This window comes from Chrysemys picta, chromosome 3, assembly GCF_011386835.1.
Source record: "Chrysemys picta bellii isolate R12L10 chromosome 3, ASM1138683v2, whole genome shotgun sequence".
Classification (NCBI taxonomy): Eukaryota; Metazoa; Chordata; order Testudines; family Emydidae; genus Chrysemys; species Chrysemys picta.
This window is the reverse complement of record NC_088793.1, coordinates 142,158,900-142,182,611: the sequence shown is the minus strand read 5'-3', so window position 1 is coordinate 142,182,611 and position 23,712 is coordinate 142,158,900. Positions and strand designations below refer to the sequence as shown.

The following is a 23,712-nucleotide window of genomic DNA, read 5'->3' as shown; positions in this document are numbered from 1 at the left end:
GAAATGGGGCGACCACATCTGTACTCATTATTCAAGGTGTGGGTATACCATGTATTTATCTAGAGGCAATATGATATTTTCTGTCTTATTATCTATCCCTTTCTTGATTATTCCCAACATTCTGTTCGCTTTTTTGACTGCCACTGCAGTTTGAGTGGATGATTTCAGAGAACTATCCACAATGACTCCAAGAACTCTTTCTTGAGTGGTAACAGCTAATTTAGACCCATCATTGTATATGGATAGTTAGGATTATGTTTTCCAATGTGCATTACTTTGCATTTATCAACATTAAATTTCATCTGCCATTTTGTTGCCCAGTCACCCAGTTTTGTGAGATCCTTTTGTAGCTCTTCGCAGTCTGCCTCGGACTTAACTATCTTGAATAGTTTTGTATCATCTGCAAATTTTGCCACCTCACTGTTTACCCCTTTTTCCAGATCATTTATGAATATGTTAAATAGGACTGGGCCCAGTACAGATCCCTGGGGGACACCACTATTTACCTCTCTCCATTCTGAAAACTGACCATTTATTCCTACCCTTTGTTTCCTATCTTTTAACCAGTTACCAATCCATGAGAGAACCTTCCCGCTTATCCCATGACTGCTTATTTTGCTTAAGAGCCTTTGGTGAGGGACCTTGTCAAAGGCTTTCTGAAAATCTAATTTACTGAGACTAAGACAGCTAAGGTATTCTAGGATTCAGAAACTAATATTTCAGACACTTCAGAAATCAGTCTACATATGACAGCCACATTACATAAAAACATACTGCTTTGTTCTTCATATTTTTTAAAATGTTCACACACTTGTTATTTGGATTAAATTTATTAATGAATAAAAGCCTCCTCTTACTATTATACAGATTTCCATTTGTTCACATATTATATCACACATTAGTGTGGATCCAAGTTATAAATTTCAGATCTGAATCCAAACTTCTCCAGTGTTCTGAGGTTTTTTATTTGGGTTTAGGTTATGGCCCAATCGTGTCTGCTACTATATAGGAATGATCAGCAGACACCATTAAAAAAGTAATCAAATATTGTTCCAAAGTATTGTTTTTACCACAGTATTTCCTTCTGCAGTGAGGTGCTTGTACTATATCACAGTAAAGATTTACTTTTTCACATAATGCATGACGTATTACCACCTCCACTCCCTTGCTAATTTTACAGTCTTACTGATCACTGTTTAAAGCACCATGTTAAAAGGAAACATGTAATAGTTTCCACCACTTTCCTTTGAAGACTATTTTAAAGGCAAATCTTACCACTAGGAAGGCCATTCCTCAGTACTGGGCCAAATTTTCCTTTACTATTTGTTTTAACACCTTGAACCAACCCAAATAATTTTTCTACCTCTCTAGTGTTTACACCTTTTAGGTATTTGTAGACAGTGATCATGTCCCCACTATAGTTATCTAAATAAACTGTTTAAGAAGAAATATTGAACTAGTAACCTCCAGTTACTAAGTTTTATTGCTCTTCTCTGAAGTCCTTCCAATTTGTTTATATCTTCCTGTTACTGAAGTACCTAGAACTGAATGCAACATGCTAGGCATGGGTCTCGGAGCAATGCAAGAGGAATTACTACCTCCCTGTTCCATACTGTGGCACCTCTGTGTATACAGCTCCAAATCAAACTGGCTTTTTTGGCTGTAGCACTCACTCAAAGCTCATACCTATTAGGCTATCCACTATCATTCTCAGGTCTCTCTTACTATTTTTCTACCTCTTACTAAGTATGTGTGATTCAGATTATTTTCTCCCTGATGTATTAAACTTGAATTTTTCCAAGATGAATCCTCTTTCCTGCCACATTTCTCCTCTGCAGATGCCTTTTGATTATTTTTGTTTGGAATGCTACTTGCAACACATCTCAAATTAGTGCCATCTGTGAATTTATACAGCACACTTGTACCCCTTTCTTCCAGATCATTACTGAAAAAGTTAATGGACACAGAACTTATCCCATAACAAACAGACCCAGCCGCACAATGTAATATATTGATGTTTAGCATTACCCTTTGCTCACAGAACTTCAGCCTGTTTTCATTCCTTGTAATACTGGCCATATCCAGAGCACTTGAATTTACTTCTGAAGTAAAATTTTAATTTGTTATAAGCCATCGTGCAGGTCACAAATTGAAAGTGAGGAAATTATTTTTGCAGCAAAAATATTGAACATTGCTCACACCGAGCAAGAGATCAAACCTGTGTAAAGAATTTGCTGTGAGATAATTAGAAAATTCTTCAAGTCCACATCCTTCCCATCATCTCTGATATACCAATATTCAGGGCATTCCACTTCGGTATGTTCCCAAAATTAAGGAAATAATATTTTGTGCACACTTGGCACACTATTCACAAACAATAATATTTCCAAAGTTCGAGTTTTCTTACAGATTAGCAGTTTCATTCTGGATGTGTATAGTACACACAGAGTTTGAAGTCTCAAAATAAAGCTGTGTTTAGTAATAACTAAAAGGGGATTTTTCTTAAAATTAACATTCAGGTAACTCAAAAGTGGCCCAACAGCTTTTCCTTAAAAAGCCTTCCCTAGAGTGAAATAAATTTATTCTGAGCTGATTCAAAAAAAAAAAGAAATTTCAACTGAGTTGGTACAGTAATTTTATGAGAAGTAACTGACAGATTTAGATATTCAAGTGTTATCACAATAACTTGGTCAGAGACTAGAACTTATTTTAATATAAAGTCTTGACCAAGACATTTTGCATCCCAACTGCCATTCTTGCATGCATGTTGTTGTGATTTATAAATGTTTTGCTAGCAATCAGGTAACATCCATAATATGCATACGATAAGTATGCAATGATTAAGTCACATCATTTCCCTTGCTAAACCTAAAATGGCTAAACCACAAGTTTTTTCATAGATATTGTGTGTTCCATATATAAAACTTTAACTTGCCTATTACATAATACTCATTGGATCAGCTTATTTTTTCCAACAAGCTGCACATTTTAGATGGCAGCACCAACAAATGTCATGCACATTTGTTCAAATGTTTTCTTCATATTAGCAAAAGGTTTGTGGTTTTCTGTCTGTTCGAAAGTGGAAAAAAATATAACTATAGTAAAAATTTCAATACTGTATGCTATCTGATACAAAACAGTATCTACATTAATGGAAGGGCATAAGCTTGTAATTATGCTACTTCACAAAAAGCTAAATAAAAAACAAAACCTTCTACTGCAGTCTCATAAGAAAACAGTACACAAAGCTTTCTTTTTTCTATTTACCTCAAATTACAAGAGAAGTACAACTAAATTATTCTACCAAAGTTCATAGCCTTGCTCACTTCAAAGATTCTGGATGATTTATGTACTAATTCCAAGTTCCTTAAATGAAACTGTTGCAGTTCAGGGCAACTGCATCTGTATTTTCCCCCGCAGTGGTCCAGCAAGGGCACCTACCCTCAGGGTTCCAGCTCCCCTGGCCATCACCTCCCTTCGGTGTAGACCAGCATCTCTCTCCCTTCTGACCAGGGTATTTCCAGGCTGCACAATTATTGAATGGTGTCAAGTATCAGGGGGTAGCCGTGTTAGTCTGTATCTACAAAAACAACAAGGAGTCTGGTAGCACCTTAAAGACTAACATTCCGTTAGTCTTTAAGGTGCCACCAGACTCCTTGTTGTAATTATTGAATGGGTTATTCCCAGCACAGAAAGATTGCCTAAGGATACCTGCTTCCTTTCTCTTCAGAGATGTTTAGCAGTATAATTGCTAAAGTTATAAGTATCACACAGTTCTTTCTATGCAAGCCTATTTCATTCTTAAGGTAAAAAGCATTATAGAGAAAAACATTAAAAACAATTAAAAAAACTACTAATAAGCTTACCAGAATTAACCCCTACTAACAAGAATTCTGGCAGAGTAAATCCTTCAAACCCCACCCTAAGGGAATCCTTGTGGTTACCAGTTCATCACTGCATCAGCTCAGAACCATCACCCAGTGTTCCCAACCGTACCCTAAAAACCGGGGCCCTCTGTGGAACATGGGTCCTGTCTGTTTGCTGGATTAGGAAGAAGACCATGAGCCAGTTTATAACCAGACTATTTATTCACAAACCCTTTCTTTGTCTGTTGGTCTGTGCAGAATCCAGTTTGCACTAGTATATGTATCTCTCTCCAGGGGGTGAAGGGAAGGTGGCTTCAGGGGGTTGATAAAGAAGGAAGTACATTAGCATTCCACCATCCTACTAAAGAAGGTACTACAAACAATTTACTCACGAGGAAGTTCTGTGCCACTGCATAATGCAGTATTTGTGCAGAATTAATGTTATAAGCAGAATTTCATTTTTTCCTTGAAAAATCTGGTGCTGCATAGCTGCTGGTTGCCACTAGGAGCACTGGACCCAACGGAGCCTGGTTCCCCAACTTGCAGTGTGCCTGCGCAAGAGATGTGGGCGGCTACGGTTCCCGGGTTTGCTGGCCCCGCTCAGTCACATGGTGCGGCCAGGCCTCCCTGCACAGCAGCTCCAAGAGCTGGCAAGCTGTGCCCCATGGGAAAAGGCAGGAACAACAGCTAGGAGCTGCAGGGAGGGGCCACTGCTTTCCAGGAGGGGAGACTGAGGGTCAAAAGGGGAGGGTCTGCTGGGGGGAGGGGACGGCGGGGGGAGGGACGCATGTGACTCGAGCTGTTCCGGGGATGGACGAAACTTTAAATTATGCACCCACTCCGTATCAGTAGGTATGGATAATCTCTGCCTGGTGGGACAGTAACAAAGCTGCACAGAACGTAGCCTGCAGCTGGGCTCTGGGGGAGGAGATGCAGGCATCTGGGCTGGGGGGAGGGGGGGGGAGGCGCTCCATGTAGCTCCCTCCAGCATCCCCCAAATCCCCTCCTCTGACACTCCCCCAAATACTCCCTCGCACTACACACAGACCCCTCCAGCACCCCACAAATGCCCCCTCCAGCACCCCCAAACTGTACCCCCCCTCCCAGCAGTGTCCTCTATTTGGGAACTTGAAATATAGTAATCCTAAGGGGGCAGGGCAAATAAACAAGAATCGACTAAAAGACTGGTGGGAGAGAGTTCGCGCCCCCCCCCCCCCCCCCAAGATATGTCTAGCTGGCACATGTGACACACTCAGATGGAAGCACCCAACAAAACCATAACAGAGAAACAGGAACTGGGTTCTTGTAAGGGTTTCTTTAACTCTCTACTCCTGGGAGAATCTTCCAGATATACTTGCTGACAGGTATTTTGAAATAAATTACCAAAATAATTGAAACTGACCAATAAAATATGCAAAATTTTAAAATATTGTGCACAGAATTTTTAAATTTTTGGCACAGAATTCTCCCAGGAGTAATACAATGCCACAATAACCCATACACAATTGCAGTTTTAATACAATGTACCCCAAAAGTATTAATCCTAATTCAATAAAGTTTATCTTATTTCCATAAGGTTTGTTCAGGACAATACAAGATATTGTTAGTCTCTCAGACATTTTCCAGCAGACTTCAACCTTTAGTAATCTTAGGTCATCACCAATATACAAATATATTTTTTTAAGAGTGATCCAGTTTTTCTTTTAATGAACTGAATTGATATGAATTATACCTAGTGAGAAAATGAACTACAGATTTACCACCCATTCTTCAGGAATAGAGATCAGAAATCAGTAAATACGGTCAAGAGTCTACAATGCTTACACATGCTTAATTTTACAAAAACTAGCAGTCTTGTTGAAGTCAAGGTGTTTGTAGCATCTGGCCCTTAAAACAGAAGTAAAACTAAAAATCACTTCCCCCACCCTAAAGCTAAAACAAATTTTACAAATGATACTTGTGGAACTGGTTGTGGTTAATTGGTTGACTCAAAAAATTTTAAGAGATACTAGTTCGGCACAGAGTGTGGATTTTGTTTTCAATTTACTTTGTTATAATGTCAAGCAGCTGTGTACAGAAATCTAAACATAGTTGACATTTTTAAATTGTTCTCATCAGAGCTGTGATATTAGTCACCGTTTTCTTCTAAGTTTATGTACTATTTGTCACAATCTTATATACACTTAATCTAAAACATTGTTAAACCAACTAATCAGTTCTTCCATGTTTTTATGAAAAGTCATGAATAACTCTATAGTTGGAACATAATATTTATTCATGCTATTTTTACCCTATTTCAAATTTAGTAAAAAGAATATTCTTACAAGTATTGATAATTTGTAGGATCAGATTTAAAAAAACGTACCTGAAAAGATTAAAGATGGTCAGGTAAGTATAGGCAGTTAAAGCTGTGAAAACAACATTTTAAACACTTAACACACTTTACATTATAAGCAACAAAGAACGCTATATGTGATTTTGCCTTCAAAAATTATGTGTCCCTCAATGTCTCTCTGACACAGCTATTATCTTTTTCTATCTGCACAAATTCTCTTTGCTGAAAACATAACTTATCTCAGAGTATGAAAATGTACGTCTTAAAAGTGTTTTTGTATTTTTCTGTCTGTAATACATAGTACTAACTACGCCAATATTTCATTTAAAAACAAGTTGCTTAACACAAAACTAGTTCTGTGAAACCATGTAAAATATTGAAGTATTTAGTCATTGATGAGCATCTAATCATGAATAGTTAAGGTTGGGAATTTAAACATGGAAAAAATCAGGAAATTCTCAGTTAAGGTTTCCATCCCAACAGTAACAGTGCCTGTGTATGTATTACAATAAAGGGATGGGTGAACTGGTTTAGCTAAGATAGGAACTAGAGCAATGTTTTCATAATCATTTTTTCAAACTGAAATAAGATTAGAACTGCACCACATAGTGAAAATATAGGCACTGTATCTGCATTGCAGATACATGGGAATGTATTGTATGCACAACCAGGACACACATTGTAGGGCTGGCTGGGGAATACAGGGCAGAATACACATGGATTTAAGGAGACGCCACTGCCACTACATCACAATTGGATGGGAGGGTCTCCATTGAAGTCAATTGGACTACTGACTTGAGCAAAGGTTTGAAGGACTAGTGCTAAGATTCTAACCTCTGCGTGAAGGAAGCTCTGAGAGAAGGACTGGCAAGGAAAGCAGCAGCATCAGAAGCAGTTGTGGGAACAGTGAGTACCTTGAAGAATTCACTGGCCACGTGCAGTTCCTAAGCCTTGCAGAAAGGGCGTTCTCCTAAACGGATTATGCAGAGGCCAGCTGCACAACTGTATAATTCCATTATACTCAGGGCCCTGCTTGTTTATTATGCTGGCATTGCAATAAATTAAAACTCAACAACAGATAATTATTTAGATACAAGAACAGAACATACCTATACTGTTAGTAGAGCTGCACCACATAAGCAGGAAACCGGTGCATATTAAATTAATTGCACCAAACAGCAAGATCTTCCAGGACTGTTAATAAAAGTAATTACATGAGTAACCATTTGGCTTAAAAGACAAAATATGATAAAATATGCCTGGCTTGATTAAAAAAATCTGCAATACTTCATTACACATGTAGTGTTCCCCCCCCCCCCCCCAAAAAAAAAGGTTTATTTTGAAATAAACTATTAAACACCCTCACCTCGCTTTGCTAACTTTATGGGCAACCTGACAACTCACTTTCAACAGCATCATGGTATATGCATCACGGAACATCAGCCTTAAAATACAATTCTACTCTGAAAATTAACTATGTAAAAATGCCACCTTTTTACTTGCAGATCTGTGTAAAGTACACACCTGCTTACTTAGTGATAAAAATATATTATAGCGTTACTCCTATTAACTGTGGAGAAACAACAGAGCTAAAAGAGAGCTGGAAGCTATTCCTTCATGTACATTGTCTAAGACGTTCCTTTTCACCTGTGCATCGCCTTTGTAGCCAATGGGCTGCACTAGTGTCACTTGGGGCTGAAACTGAAGACAGTAGGGCTGCACAGGTGTAAATATGGACCTAATTTAGCCTGCAGAACATTTACTCCTAGTGATGATGAATAAGAAACAACCCAGCTTGACTCTCAGATCCCAGGCTGAGTTTGCAGGTCAGGCAGTCAGTAAGAGCATTTTTACTTGTAAACTGAGTACTGCTGATACGGATAACAGTGGAGTGGGGGAAAACCATTCTAATTGAACATTAATGGGACAGAGAGACAGGGGAGAACAGACTCTACATTTTAAGTTTAATTAAAAAAAAAAAAAAAAAAAAAAAAAAAAAAAAAGTAGTAGGGGGTCGAATCCAGCACTCTTCACAGAGGCAAAACTCCTTTCCCCCCACTATACTGGAAATTTTGTCTGAGGAAGAAATCCAGGATTTAGCCCTATTTTAATTAAACAATTCAAAGCAGCCTTGCAAAATTTCACTCACCAGGAGTGTTTAATTCAGTTTCATGACAAATCAAATATCACATGGTTTTTCATTATAATCATTCATCAAGGTAAACAGCAGGTATACAGATTTTGTAACTACGGTGGTAAATTTTTATGACAGTTTTGCAAAGCTACTTTAAAATTCTCTCTCGATGGGTTTGAATCTTATCAAGATACCATGTACAGAACAATCCTTATGGCCTTTTTCATTGTTGTTTTTTCAGGACAGAGGTCCTAATTCATTTCTACCTTAAAGAAATTGGAGTTGGATAGAGCCTTTAACTGCCAAGTATGTTTTATCTGTTCCATAAGGCTTTATGAGCATCACATATTTGATTTAAAATTCAAACGTGAGGCACTCAGAATCAATGGCAATGGACACCACATAAATTAGAAAGTAATTAAATTTTACAATAAGCTCAGTGAAAACAACGCAGGTGCAGCTAATAGTGGAGTAAAGCAGATTACTACTATGTAGGCCATCTGTAAAACAGTATGTACTTCACTAATTCTTAAATTGTTCTCCTACCATTCTTCAGATATATTTTCGGCCATTTTTCAAGTTCTGTGATTACTTCAACACACACTTAAGTACAAGGCCATGAACCCAAATGAATGTTTAACTTAAAATATAAATTAAAATGTCTACTAAACTACTTTTGAAAGCATAGCTAGGAAAGGGTAAAAAGATATTTATCTGAAAAGTTAGTATACTAATCATTTAGGCATAATCACAATTAAATTACATTTGTAATCCATTTTAAAAATTAACTTACCCTTCGATCAGCTGCTACCAACCTAAATTCCTGTGTTAACTTGCTAGCTATAGTTCTTTGTGATTTGCGGAATAGATGTATTGTCCCCTTTAAAAAAAAAAGGAAAATTAGTTTTCTTCTTGTTCAAACCATTTTTATGTTCCCTTCTTATTTTTATTCCTAGGAACTACTGTAGCTCCTTTGTAATCAACTGAATATACACTGCTTTCTGGTAAATGTTGACTATCTTCATATTCCTCATCAAAGAAGCAACATCATGGATAATAATGAGTAAGGTTAGGGAGATGCCACAATCAAAGGAGCAAGCAGCAAAATCACTGAGCTCTTGTCAACCCTTCCCCAATTTTTTTCCTTATAATCTTTTCTACCCCGCTCAGCACAGTGGGCTGATTTACATCAAAGAATTTATATAAGTGGTTTAAAACATGATTTAAATCAGCACATAGGAAATCTTGGTTTAAATCACTGAGTTTATTCTTGTTTGCATTTGTGTTTTAGTTATTTTTCTAAACCATTAAAACGTTGATATGCAACCAAATATCTTTATGCTAGCATGGAGGATACACTATATATTTAAGGAATTATACAGCTTCACATACATTTATTCAGATTCTTAATTTTTACATTTTTATTACGTTAGAAAATGGTGACTAACATCTTATTTACTAGAAAATGTTTTATTCTGGATTTGTGTCAAACGGCATTTGAATGGAAATTAGAATTCAAATTCATTTTAAAATATACAAAAACAGCATTTATAATTGTTTTTCGTTAAAACTATAAGAAAAAAGAGTTTAAGTATGTTTTTCATTTAAAATTGATTTATTAAACAAATGAATTAAACTGTCATTAGTAAAGTGATGGATTGTTTCTGGTCATCATGGGCCACACTTCCGAAAGTCTTTAGGTGCCTAACAATGGAGATAGGAAAATCCCACTAGGCCTAGCTTGCCTTGAAAATCCGGTCCTATGCCCTTCAAGTTAGAATTAGCAGATCTCATCCCTTTCCAATTGGTTATTAATTCATAGACTGGAAGAGAGTGAGGGGAAAAACGCTCTCTTACTTTTTCAATTCCTAATCAATTTCTCAACTTTGAATGAACTAATCCAAATGAAGAAAATAGTCTCTCAACTTGCTGGCTAAACCGTCCCTCATTGTCTTAGTCCTCCACTCCAAACTTCCTACAACTGTGAAAATTTCAACTGATAAAAATAGAAAAAAGTGCCCAAAACCATAATTTTGCACAACTGTGAAAATTTAAAATTATAAAAATATAAATATAGAATTCTGCCAAACCTAAATGTAATCAATTTTAGGGGTTTTCAATGGGCCACAGATATGATAGGCTGCCCAAACTGAAAATCTTTTCCATTTAGAAGAATACTGTACATACTTGATCATAAGCCGGTTCATTTATAAGCCGACCCCCCCAAGATGGATAAGTAAAAATGGAAACATTTTATAACCCGTTGATAAGCCAACCCTATAATTCAGGGGTCAGCAAACTTTGGCTCCCAGGCCATCAGGATAAGCCGCTGGCAGGCCGAGATGGTTTGTTTACCTCGAGCATCCGCAGGCACGCAGGTAAACCTAAGTAAACAAAGTGTCCTGGCACGCCAGCGGCTTACCCTGATGGGCCAGGACAGCAACTGGTGGGGAAATTTTTCTTGGGGGGGGGGGGGGGGGGGGAGGAAGAAGCTGGGAGTCAGGGGAGTAACCCCTGTGACCACCCCACCCCCCATGACCCCACCCTTAGCCTGGTGGCCCCACACTCTCCCCATCCCATCCCTTCCACCTTATCTGGGAAGGGCATCTCTGACCTGGCTGGAGCTGCTCCGGCAGGCTGGGCAGCGGAGCCGCAGCCTGCTCCAGTGGGCCAGACTGGGCTGCACAGCCGCAGCATGCTCTGGCGGGCTGAATCGGGCAGCCACAGCCTGCTCTGGGGGGCAGGGCTGAGTGGCACGCCTGCAGCCTGCCAGCCCCGGAGCTGCAGCTGCTTTGGAGGCTGGGGGGAGAGCAGCGTGGCCAGAAGCGGAGAGACTCTGGCCCCACCTCTTCCCTTCTGTCTCTGCTGGCTGTACTGCCTCTCCTTGCTCCCTCTGTTGGGGGGAGGGGCTGTGTCCCACCTCTCCCCTCTCTATACCCGTTCATAAGCCGACCCCCTTCTCTGGTGCTTCCCTTTTTTACTAAAAAAAAATTCAGCTTATGAACGAGTATATATGGTAGGTTTTCCTCGTGGAGAACTTTCTGCCCGGTAGTCAAATATTTTGATGCAATAGTGAACAGTCATACCATGCAACCAGTCAACATCCAGGCTGTCAGATACAGAAATCTCAGGTCTGGATGAACTATTTGGTTCTGTGCTATTATGCCTGGACTGTATTTTTCTTGGTTCTATGCTATTATGTCTAGACCGTCTGGAAGAGCCTTCCGAAGCTGAGTAGATATTCTGAAATCATGTTAACCAGAATGGTCTCCACTAATAAGGAACAATCAGGATGATCAGTGTGGCTGCATCCCATCTGATATGCTGTATCACCCTGGGTATCAGGGGAATCTGTGGAAATGCATACATGAGACCCTGATCCCATGGTATGAAAAAGATATCGTGTCCTGCAAGGATCCCAGGTGCATGACTCCCTGGGGCACAAGATTTAGTGTTGGTGGCAAACAAGTCTGTAATGGGATTTCCTCACTGGTGAAATATTGTGGTGATTGAAGAATTCTTCAGAGACCATTCATGGTTGCTGATGGATTGTGTGCTAAGATGGAGAGCTACTGGAGTAAACCTGTTGTTGTTGCCAGGAGGCAATCAAGTTACATACGTAATGCCATCTCCTTGCTTGTTACATAATTCATTGCAGATGTGTTGTATATGAAAATCTGCACAGTGGATGTGACATTACCTAGTCTGGACTGGTGGACAACTATGTCCCTTTAATTCTCCAAACTGGGGTGCCTTTTACACTGCTTCACTGTGAAAGCAACCACTCCTGTCTTGCTTTCTCAGCCTCCAGCATGTATATTACTCCCAACTACACTGTATGAGTGCTATAACCAGTCACTCATGAATTACACTGCAGGGAAACACCAGCAAATTCCCAGTCCCAGACTTTCCCCCAGAAACGTGCATCTTGTACACCTCTACCCCGATATAATGCTGTCCTCAGGAGCCAAAAAAATCTTACCGCGTTATAGGTGAAACCGCGTTATATCCGAATTAATGTTATATCGGTCGCTTTATATCGGGGTAGAGGTGTACTGTCCAGAACCCTCCTAGACAATACAAGCTCGTATAAAGTCTGTCATTTCATTAATAGAAAATGATTTGCACAAATCTTGTTATCCTAAACAGAGTTTCCCAAACACTTCAATCCAAACACATTGGTTTAGATAAAACAAAATGTATTAACTAAAGAAAGATAGGTTTTAAGTGACTACAAGTAATGAGGCATACAAGTCAGAATTGGTTACAAGGAAATAATTGGTAAAACGCAACTAACTTAACAAGCTAAGTGAATACCAAGCAAAGGTCTCTCTCATACCATGTTCCAGCAGTCTTACTGGCTGAATCTCTTTCAGTCAGGATGTCTCCCCTAGTCCAATAGTGCTTCCTTTGTTCTTCAGATGATGATGATGCCAGGGGAAGAGCGCAAGGGAGAGATGATTTGCAGCTTCTGCCCTCTCGTCTTATAGCCCTTTCTTGTGCGCAAGAATGATCTCCAGCTGATGTTCAGGAGACAGCTGTGTGGCCAGGAACCTTAAGCTGCTTCTTTGTCAAAACATAGATTTTTTTTTTTTTGCCCACACCCTCTCTCCTGCCAAAGAGTAGCCACTTAAGGTGGTGGTCCACTGATCTAGTTGACACCTGGCTGAGGCACTGGCTAACCTTTTATCTCTGGGGAACTTGTTTCTGACTGCCCTCCAGAACACGTTGGGACATTTCTTCATAATTTTATACAGTAGAATCTTATATCTTTACATACAATGTTGCCACATATTTTACCAGGACAATTATGATCAGCAAATCATGAGTTTTCAAATATCATCTTACACGGTATACTTTGTACAAAATTTAACAATTTTGTAAAAGGGATGAACATAGGTACAGAGGGTCACGGTGGAATGCTGTAGAACAAATTGGAATTCTATGCAAACTAATCTGATCACTCAAATTCTAGAACATTTATATGTAGAGTCATGTCCTTTTGGGACTATCGGGGGTAGTCCAGGTGTGCATCTGTCTCTCTGATGAATTGGCATTCAGCATCTTTATAGGAGGTGGTGTGAAGAGAGGTGCTCCCTTGTGCACACTGGTGGGGTCTGACCACCAGTGCAATGACAGCATATGAGCTGGGACCACAACTCGCATACCCTCATTTGATGCCTCTTGGAGGTGATACACTGATCTTAGTCAACTTTGTAATGGACGTAGATGAAGTCTGGCTATGGGCAAGCTGACATGTGACCTAGACATCTGAGGCAAGTTCTTACTGTAGGTGATGGATTCATTTTGATATTGGTGAGGGTCATCTGGAGAGCAAAATCTCTCCTCGGGATGATGTGTGTTCTCCAAATTGGATTCAGTTAAGGTTCCTACTAAGTCTTGTATGAGATATGGTGAATTATGAAAAATTATGAGACCCAATTGCTTGAACAGGTGAAGGGCATTTCAATGCTGTGGCAACTTACTGATGAGATCTACCTTTGATCAGCCCATCATCTAGATATAGGTAGACACAAATGCCTTGTCTCAAGTGAGCTGCCACCACAGTGGAAACTCTTGGTGATGTGAAGAGACCAAACGGTAGCACCATATACTAGTAATGATTGGGTCCTACTGTGTACCACAGATACTTTGTGAGGGCCAGATGGATTGGAATATGCAAATGCATGTCTTGGAGGTCAACAGCCACAAACCAGCCTTGAGCAGTATGAAAAGGAAGGATTGAGGCAAATGTTACTATCCTGAATTTGACACAATGTATATATTTGTAGTTTTGACAGGTCTAGAACAGGACAAAGAACCCCATTCATTTTCAGAATAAAGAAATATCAGGAATAGAAGCCTCTTCCCTTGTACTCCAGATATAACTCGTCTACAACTTCTAGGTCAGTCGTTTTCAAACTTTTTGCATTGGTGACCCCTTTCACACAAGCAGCCCCTGAGCGTGATCCCCCCTTATAAATTAAAAATGGGGAGGGGTAATTTAATTTAATGGGGGCTTGGGGCTATCAGCCCCACAGAGCTGACAGCTTGCGACCCCTATGTAACCACATTGCGACCCCCTAAGGGGTCATGACCCCCAGTTTAAGAACCCTTGTTCGAGGTGAAGCAGGGAAGACACTTTTAGCTAATTTTTTTATGAGAAAGGTCCTAAAGATAGACTGGGAAGGGATTGGGGAGGAAGCAAGGACTGAAACTGGATGGGATATCCATGGGAGACAACTTCCAGCACCCATCTGTCATGTGTTGCTCTAGTCCAAACCTGATGGAAGAAAGAAAACTGTCATCTGAAGACAAGGTTTGGGGATAGTTCATCTGATGTGTGTGTTGGCTTAATTCTTGTGTCAACCAACTGCCAAGAAGCAGATGCAGAATGAACAACAAAGGATGATGGCTTCCTTTGAAATAATCTTGGTTTCTTGGTAAGTGAGTACTCAGAAGACCCTTGTTAAGTGTAGCTGGATGCCTTCTGTTTAGTTTGCCATTGGTATCTAAAGGGCTTGCAATCTGACCCAAAGGTGCAGATGTCCAGTGAGTGAAGTGTGGCCCTGGAGTCCTCTGGGGACTATAACACCTCATTGGACTGTGTGTTGAATGAGTCAGTACCTGCAAAGGGCAAGTCCTCAATTGTATTCTGCATCTCCCTATGAATGCCAGAGACCTGTAATCACAATGTTCTATGTATGATTACCACAATGGCCAGCGACCTACCTGCCATGTCTGAGGCATCCATGGTTTCATAGAGATCGCTTCACCACTACCAAATATAAGCAATAATGGCTTTTCTACAAGTAAGCCTTTCTTCCAAAGAGATCTAATTTCTTTGGGTCCTTCTATTTAGGAGTGACCTTGGATTGCAGATTAGAGAAATCATTAATAAACCTAGTGTTGGGGGAGTGGGGTACTATAATTCAAACCCCTTTAGAAGTACCTGATACTTTTCTGTTCCTTTAGCAGTTGGAGGCAGTGTTGCTGGTGCACGCCATAGGGTTTTGGTTCTAAGATGTCTTGTAATGCATGTCTGGCAGGAGCAGAAGAATGTGCTCTATCACTAAGGTCTTTATCTCAAGGGTATTAACTATATGAAAGAACTCTGGAAGGCTTTATAATCATCTGAAGCTGATACAGGAGCCAAAGAGACCATCTCACTGGAAGATAATGATAGGTTTTCTGGCAGGAGATGAAGAGCGTGGTTCAGGAGGCTCAAGACCTGCCTGTTCCACCTCTGCAAGCTGTTCTTGTTCCTCTCTGCCTCCAGACAGAGGCCTGGACATTGATGCAGGACAGCATGACCTTCTGCATTTTCTTGAATGATAAGAGGGAGACAGACTCCTGGGTGCTTTAAATGGAGGTCCTGAGTATGCCCAGTATGGTCAAAGTGGAGCACTGCAGGGATGAAGCTGGTTCTGGTGACTTGGCTATTGCCATGTCTGAGGCAGATGAGTCAGGGCGCTGAAGTGAGTGCACCCTGGTTCGTAGAGAGGCCTTTTCCTGATGTGTGTGAACAGAGAGGAAAAGGTTCCCCGCTGGAAAGTGAAAAGAAGCCATGTCCCAGTGATGGAGAAGACAACTAGGCTTCCTCCAAATGCAACACATCTTTGAGGCCATGTCAGCACTGTGAGGACAAAGGTACATACCAGTGCCAAATATAGTGTCATCAGTTCGAAGTGAGGTGCTAGGGACATTATGTCCTCTAACATTAGATCAGCTGGTACTGTTAATGTTTCTTTTGTTAGTTCTGATGCCGGTAGCTGGTGGTCACCAGCATTATCTGGCAGAGACACTGAGGTTGATTTAAACCCCTTTGGTACAAATAGTTTCAGGCAAATACCCCTGATTTTCTTGTCCTGATCATAAAGGAATGCTATACTGAGCAGCAGCCTGGCACATGGCTCTCACTGAGATGAAAAAAAAGCAACAACTATAGCCTTGCATACATGGAATGAGTGTCACAGGATGGGCCTGGGTAAAGCCCAAGGGCTTTCAATCAGCCATTTTAAGTCAAGAAAGGGGTACAAAGTGCTGAGGCAAAATCTTATATTTATTTTTGCACCAATAAAACAAACAAGAGAAGTAATTAAATGGGAATTAACTGACTATGAGAAACAGATTCTAGCACTAGGTAGCAGGCAGACACTACTTGTTTTGTCTCCCTGCCATAGGCAGTAAACGGGTACTGAAGGTCATTTGCAGATACTTTGCCCTTTATGCTCTTAGGTGCAGGGGGCATGCACGGTACATTTAATCTATAAACTATTTAGATTGTAATAGTTGATTATCCTAATATCGGCCTCCTCCTTTTTGATTTTAGTTTGATAACATGCCTAATAAGCTACTGGGTAATGATGAAGAAGCCCAGCCCAGCCTATTCATTTGGGTAAGCACTAATAATTAAGGCCCTACTTAACTTGCGATATTGCAGAAATTGCGGATTCTGCAATATTAGGCTTCCACTGCAATTTTGAAAGCAGGAGCCCTGTCGTGCGTGGGGCTGACAGTGGGAGCCCTGACTGCCCCAGAGCTGAGAGCGGGAACCCAAGTCCCTGCTCTCAGCCCCAGGCCTCTGCTCTGACCCCCGGGTGGCTGTTGACAGCAGAAGATTGCGGAAAAGTAATAATGAACTTTATTTTTGTGGCAACTCAGCCACAATTTTTTGATAATGCCGCAATTCAAGTAGGGCCTTACTAATAATACAGTACTAATTATTTAATGTGCCATGAAAAATACTTGCAAGTATATTAGATGTGTTTCTAGAAAGTTCCTATTTATAAAAATCTGTATGTGCGTATGCATGCTAAAATGTCTTTATAATCAGTGAGAATTTTTGACTCCATTCCCATTAACTTATTGCACTGTATTTGTTCAATAATGTATAGTTTGCCCATTGTTGTGGTACATAGGCACATTGATTGTCAAATAAACATCTATAGTATCTCATAAATCAAGGAGACACAGGTATTGAGAATCTAAAGAAAAAAGTCCTAGGATAGGGATGGAGAGAGAGGTAAATTGCTTAATTCTATGGTGGGGATTATAGTGAGAATTTCCTGTGGCTCTCCAATCAGTTAACTATCCATATTATATGGATTGTTGGCCTAAAGGAACTTGAAAATAATTACTCCTCCCTAAAACTTCAGATTCATTTCCATCTGCCCTCCTGGAAAGAGTTAGAGTAGAAGGTCTCCTGCTTTCTCCCCACAGACTAAAATAAAAACCCTATTAATATATTGTCCAGTGTTCTTAACTTATTTCTCAAATTTCAGGTTTGAGAGATTTGAAGTACTAGCAGTATTTGCTTCCACAGTTCTGGCACAACTTGGAGCTCTTTTCATACTAAAAGAAAGGTAGGAATGTGTACGGTTTCCGTTATGATTTACATCGGACGTTCTAATGTGAGAAGGTACTCCACTCCAGCTTGAGTAAAGCTCATACATTTTTAAAGTATCGTAAAAGAGAGATAGTCATTAGGAAAAGCTCCAGATTTCTTAAAGACAGAATCATTTGACAGCAAGAGGTAATGTTATACAGTATTAGCTTATAAATTTGTTAGTCTCTAAGGTGCCACAAGTACTCCTGTTCTTTTTGTGGATACAGACTAACACGGCTGCTACTCTGACACCATACACCAGGAATACCTGGGAGCTATTGGAGAAGTAGCTAGATTGGAGAGTGGGAGAAGGAGAAGAGGAGCTAGGTTCCCTCTCCTTCTCCCTCCACCCCTTGCTACAACACATGGCTCCAGTGGCTCACCTCCCTAATAGGGGGGTACATGAGGTAGGAAATCCTCTACAAAAAAAAAAAAAAAATCCACACCATTTCTGGGCTTCCCTCAACTACTCATCCAGATCCAGCACATGATAACAACCACCATTCTCCCTCAGTTTTAATAGATTTCTTTTTCCTGCAGCTGGCATACTTAGTTCTGCAGCTCAAGTGGCAGAAGTCTGTGCTTCAACCCTGAAAGCTGAGGATTCAAGCCCAATTGATGACGCATGATGAGGGAGTTAGAACTGTACATTAGAGAATTTATCATCATCTTCCTTTAAAAAAAGCCTATAAAGTCACATACACAAAACTACATTAAAACAATGCTACTCGAATTTCAAAGTCAAGCACTGAAAAGTTAAGCAATGCCAAATACTCTATTGCCCATACAACCCTAACTTACCTCTTTTGTCCATATGATCATTTAATAAAAACCACTGTCACATTTTTCTTTCCTCATTCAGTGTAGGACATGGATACAAGAGAGGGCAGAATTCAGGGTGTATAGGAAACACTATCACAGTTGCCAAGTATCAGGGGGTAGCCGTGTTAGTCTGTATCTACAAAAACAACAAAGAGTCTGGTGGCACCTTAAAGACTAACAGATTTATTTGGGCATAAGCTTTCGTGAGTAAAAACCTCACTTCTTCGGATGCATAGAGTGAAAGCTACAGATGCAGGCATTATATACAGACACATGGAGAGCAGGGAGTTACTGGCCATCACATACAGCCCCCAGCTAAAACCTCTCCAGCGCATTATCCACGACCTACAACCTATCCTGGAAAATGATCCCTCACTCTCACAGACCTTGGGAGGCAGGCCAGTCCTTGCTTACAGACAACCCCCCAACCTGAAGCAAATACTCACCAGCAACTACACACCACACCACAGAAACACCAACCCAGGAACCTATCCCTGTAGCAAACCTCGTTGCCTACTCTGTCCCCATATCTACTCTGGCAACAGCATCAGAGGACCCAACCACATCAGCCACACCATCAGGGGCTCATTCACCTGCACATCCACTAATGTCATATATGCCATCATGTGCCAGCAATGCCCCTCTGCCATGTACATTGGCCAAACCGGATAGTCCCTCCGCAAAAGAATAAATGGACACAAATCGGACATCAGGAATGGTAACATACACAAGCCAGTAAGTGAACACTTCAATCTCCCTGGTCATTCTATCACAGATTTAAAAGTCACTGTCATTGAACAAAAAAACTTCAGAAACAGACTTCAAAGAGAAACAGCAGAACTAAAATTCATTTGCAAATTCAACACCATTAATCTGGGCTTGAATAGGGATTGGGAGTGGCTGGCTCACTACAGAAGCAGCTTTTCCTCTCCTGGAATTGACACCTCCTCATCTATTATTGGGAGTGGACTACATCCACCCTGATTGAATTGGCCTTGTCAACACTGGTTCGCCACTTGTGAAGTAACTCCCTGCTCTCCATGTGTCTGTATATAATGCCTGCATCTGTAGCTTTCACTCTATGCATCCGAAGAAGTGAGGTTTTTACTCACGAAAGCTTATGCCCAAATAAATCTGTTAGTCTTTAAGGTGCCACCAGACTCTTTGTTGTTATCACAGTTGCCTAACTCTTGAGTGCTTGACATTGAATCTAAATAACACTCTTTAAAATAATGTTTGACATTATATACTTAATAAATGCTTGGAGTGTGAAGCATAACTCTGTAGCAAGAAACAGATTCAGTGGCAAGTTGTCCAGTGCAGAATAAACAGCTTATAAGTAAGGCTACATTTTAGTCACGGGTATTTTCAGTAAAAGTCATGGACAGGTCACAGACAGTAAACAAAAAAAATCACAGCCCATGACTTTTACTAAATACACCTGACTAAAACCGGGGGGTGGGAGGGCACATGACCCAGGACCCTTGATGCAGGGGGTGGGGGGTTGACAGGGCCATCAGGCTCCCTACCTGGCTCCATACCTCTCCCCTCAGCAGCAGCAGAGTTTGGCTGTGGGAGGGGATAGGGACATGCAAGGGGGGTGAGGTGGGGCTCTGGGCAGTGCTTATCTGGGAGGCTCCCCAGAAGCAGCAACATTCCCCTTGCTCAGCTGCTAGGCAGAGGCATGGCTGCCTCCGCCTGCAGGCACCACCCACACAACTCCCATCGGCCACAGTTCCCAGCCAACGGGAGCTGCGAAGCCAGCGCTCTGGGCGGAGGCAGCATGCAGAGCTGCCTGGCCACGCCTTCGCCTAGTGAGGGGGTTGTCACAACTTCTGGGGAGCCCCCCAAGTAAGTGCCACCCAGAGTCCACCTAACTCCATCATGTGCCCCAACCTCCTCCCATACCCAAATTCTGCTGCCGGGGAGAGGAGGAGTGGGGCTGGGGACGACGCGGTGGCCAGAGAATGCCCCAGCTGCAGAAGTCACAGAATCCATGACAAACCCACAGCATTATTTATAAGTCCCTGACAAACCATTAACACTGGACCACAGCAGGGGCCTAGGCAGCCCTCTGCTCCCTAACCATGCCCCCCCACACACACCTCTCTTCCCCACCAGCTACACTCCTTTCATTTGCTCCTTCCTTTGCCACCCCCCTTCCAGTAATGCACCAGGGCTGACTTTGCCATGCCTCAGCAGGCCATCCACTGATGGCTTCCAGTGCATGCAGACAGTGCCGGTGCTAGCCCACTGGGGGCTCTAAGCAGGAATATTTGGGGGAGGCCCTCCACACAACACACACTAATAATTAACAGGGGGCTCCCTTGAGCTGCTTGGCGCCCTAAGCAATTGCTAGGTCTGCTTATGTTTAGCAGTGGCTTCGCATATAAAGCCCCTGGTTCATTCAATGAGACAGGCCTGGTCTTCACCTAAAACTTAGGTCAACCTAGTTATACCGCTCAGGGCTGTGAACAGTGTCGCCCCTTCCCTGGCTGTAACAAGTACCCACACCACAGCTGTGCCATGCAGCGCAGACCCCCTCAGGCGGTAGCAGTACAGCTGCTGGTACCTGCCCTTTTCACGGCCCCTACAACACAGCCAAGGGCAGGTACCAGCGTCGCAGCTGCCGGCGGCGGGTCGGGCACAGAGGGGCTCTGAGGTTCGCGGGCCGGCGGAGCGGGGCCAGGCAGCTCTCAGCGTGCGCGCTCCAGGGACCCAGCCCACAGCAGCCACGTCTCCCAGGCCGGGGGTCGCGGCCAGGAGCTCATGGGAGGCCGAGGAGGTGGAGTTCGCAGCCTGGCAGCGCCAGCCCCGCGCGGCCGGACCCCGAGCGCGCGGGCAGCGACACCCTAGCCCGGGGCGGCAGCAGTTCGGTGGCCACAGCAACCCCCTGCTCCTACTTCCCCTCGCCGGGGGCAACTCACCATGTTACTCCCCCGCCCGGCACCGGAACAGGCGGCTCCCACCCTCCCCGGGGTCGGAAGAGGCGGATCCACCAATTGCCATGGTGAAAAAAAGCGGGAGGAGCAATTTCACTCCCCCCCCGGAACTGGAAGTGACGCAGATACGTCAGACGGGACGGAGTATAGGCCGCCAGCCGTTCTCATCAGAGGAGAGGCTAAATGCGCATGCGTCTGTCTCGAGAACGTGATCTCCTAACAGGGCTCGAGGGCGGTGTCGTGGCGAGGAGGTGACGCCTACCACACTGCTCGTCCCCCAGTCGTGCCGGAGCAGCGCGGACCAATCAGCTTGCTCGCAGGGGGTGGTGTGCGGAGTGGGACAGTGGCTGCCTGTAGCGGGTGTTATGGGCCAGCGGCCCACTTAGCACACAGGGCGGCCGTGCCTGGGGGCCAGCGGGCCCGCGAGCTCTGGCCCGGTTCGGGGCTGCCGCCCCCGCTGCCCAGGTAACACATTGTGGGTGGCCCATGTGGCCCACAATGTGTAATCAGTTGAGAATCACTGCCTGGGCGGACCATGGCCGGTCCCGGGGGTTCTCGCCGCTAGCCCGCGGGCCGGAGCCAGCCTCTACCCCCATCAGCTGAGAGCCCGACGCGCTAGGAGCTGCCTTGTTAAGGGAAACTCTGGGTCTGGCCGTGGGTGCGCCTGTCTCTGTTCCTGCTTCTGTGTACAGCCGCACGCTGCTACTGCAAAGCGAAGGCACTGTGCACAGCACTGGGAAAGAGCCTCAGTAATGATGGGAAGAGCTGGACTGGGCCAGCGGACAAGAGCCAAGCAATGATGCCAAGGGTTTTGCTGATGTAAATAGAAATTAATGGAGATATCCTATCTCCTAGAACTAGAAGGGACTCTGGTCGTTGAGTCGAGTCCAGCCCCCTGCCTTCACTAGCAGAACCAAATACTGATTTTGCCCCAGATTCCCTAAGTGGCCCCCTCAAGGATTGAACTCACAACCCTAGGTTTAGCAGGCTAATGCTCAAACCACTGAGCTATCTCTCCCCCCATTATTATTGTGTACCAGCCCCTATGCATGAAACACAACTATGGCTAGGGCCCTACCAAATTCATGGCTGTGGAAAATGTGTCACGGACCTTGAAATCTGGTCTCTTGGGTCCTTTTACCCTATACTGTACCAATTTCAAAGGGAAGGACAGGGGGTCTCAAAATGGGGGTCCTCACCCAACAGGGTCAGTTAAAAGCCAGGAAGCAAAGGGTATGAATAAATGGATAGTTTTCACAATGGCGTGAGGTAAATAGCTGTGTCCCTCACCGATCTGTACAGGACCTCTCCTGTTCATGTCCATCTGGGAAAATGGGATAAACAATGAGGTGGCAAAATTTTCAGACAACTACAAAATTATTCAAGATAATTAAGTACAAAGAAGAGTGTTAAGAGTTACCAAGGGATCACACAAGACTGGGTGACAAAATGGGCTTGGGGGGAAAGGAGGAGCAGGACCATGGAGGGGTGGAACGTTGGGGGACCTCCCACTTTTAGGAAGGATCCTTTGCCCCAATGTAAAATTATGACATTGGAAAACATAATCCCAACTATACATAAAAATGGGTGGAGTCTAAATTAGCTGTTACCATTCAAAAAAAGAGACCTTGGAGTCATTGTGGTTAGTTCTCTGAAAACATTTGCTCAATGTGCAGCAGCAGTCAAAAAAAAAAGCTAACATTGTTAGGAACCATTAGGAAAGGGAGAGATAACACAAAAAATAAAATGCCACTATATAAATCCATGATACGGCCACACCTTGAGGATTGCATGCAGTTTTGGTTGCCCCATCTCAAAAAGGATATATTAGAATTGGAAAAAGTACAGAGAAGGGCAACAAAAATGATTAGGGGTATGGAACAGCTTCCATATGAGGAGAGATTAAAAAGACTGGAACTTTTCAGCTTGGAAAAGAGAAGAGATGTATTAAAGGTCTATAAAATCATGACTGGTGTGGATAAAGTGAATAAGGAAGTGTGATTTACCCCTTCCCATAACACAAGAACCAGGGATCACCCAATTAAATTAATAGGCAGCAGGTTTAAAACAAACAAAAGGAAGGACTACTTCACACAAACTGTTAAACTCATTGCCAGGGATGTTGTGAAGGCCAAAACTATAACTGGGTTAAAAAAAAATAATTAGATAAATTAATGGAGGGCAGGTTACCAGGCTATCAGCCAGGATGGTCAGGGATGCAACCC

At 42.6% G+C, this 23,712-nt stretch overlaps 1 protein-coding gene across 5 annotated transcripts in view; it reads right to left on the bottom strand.

Annotated features, from left to right (window-relative positions):
* SLC30A6 (solute carrier family 30 member 6) overlaps nucleotides 1-21,605 on the bottom strand; it is a 44,509-nt gene extending 22,904 nt beyond the window's left edge. Inside the window, exons 1-5 of one of the 5 annotated variants that reach the window (XM_065589190.1) lie at nucleotides 21,473-21,554; nucleotides 12,675-12,873; nucleotides 9,129-9,215; nucleotides 7,311-7,395; nucleotides 6,232-6,274 (exon numbers count right to left, since the gene is read on the bottom strand). In XM_065589190.1, coding sequence (XP_065445262.1) covers nucleotides 6,232-6,274; nucleotides 7,311-7,395; nucleotides 9,129-9,215; nucleotides 12,675-12,677 — 218 coding nt within the window. In that variant the 5' untranslated portion in view covers nucleotides 12,678-12,873; nucleotides 21,473-21,554. Of the gene's footprint in view, nucleotides 1-6,231; nucleotides 6,275-7,310; nucleotides 7,396-9,128; nucleotides 9,216-12,674; nucleotides 12,874-21,472 lie in introns of all 5 variants that reach the window. The other 4 variants (XM_042848415.2, XM_008174232.4, XM_024110796.3 and 1 more) reach the window with 4 other exon arrangements.
* Between the last annotated feature and the right edge of the window lie 2,107 nt (nucleotides 21,606-23,712).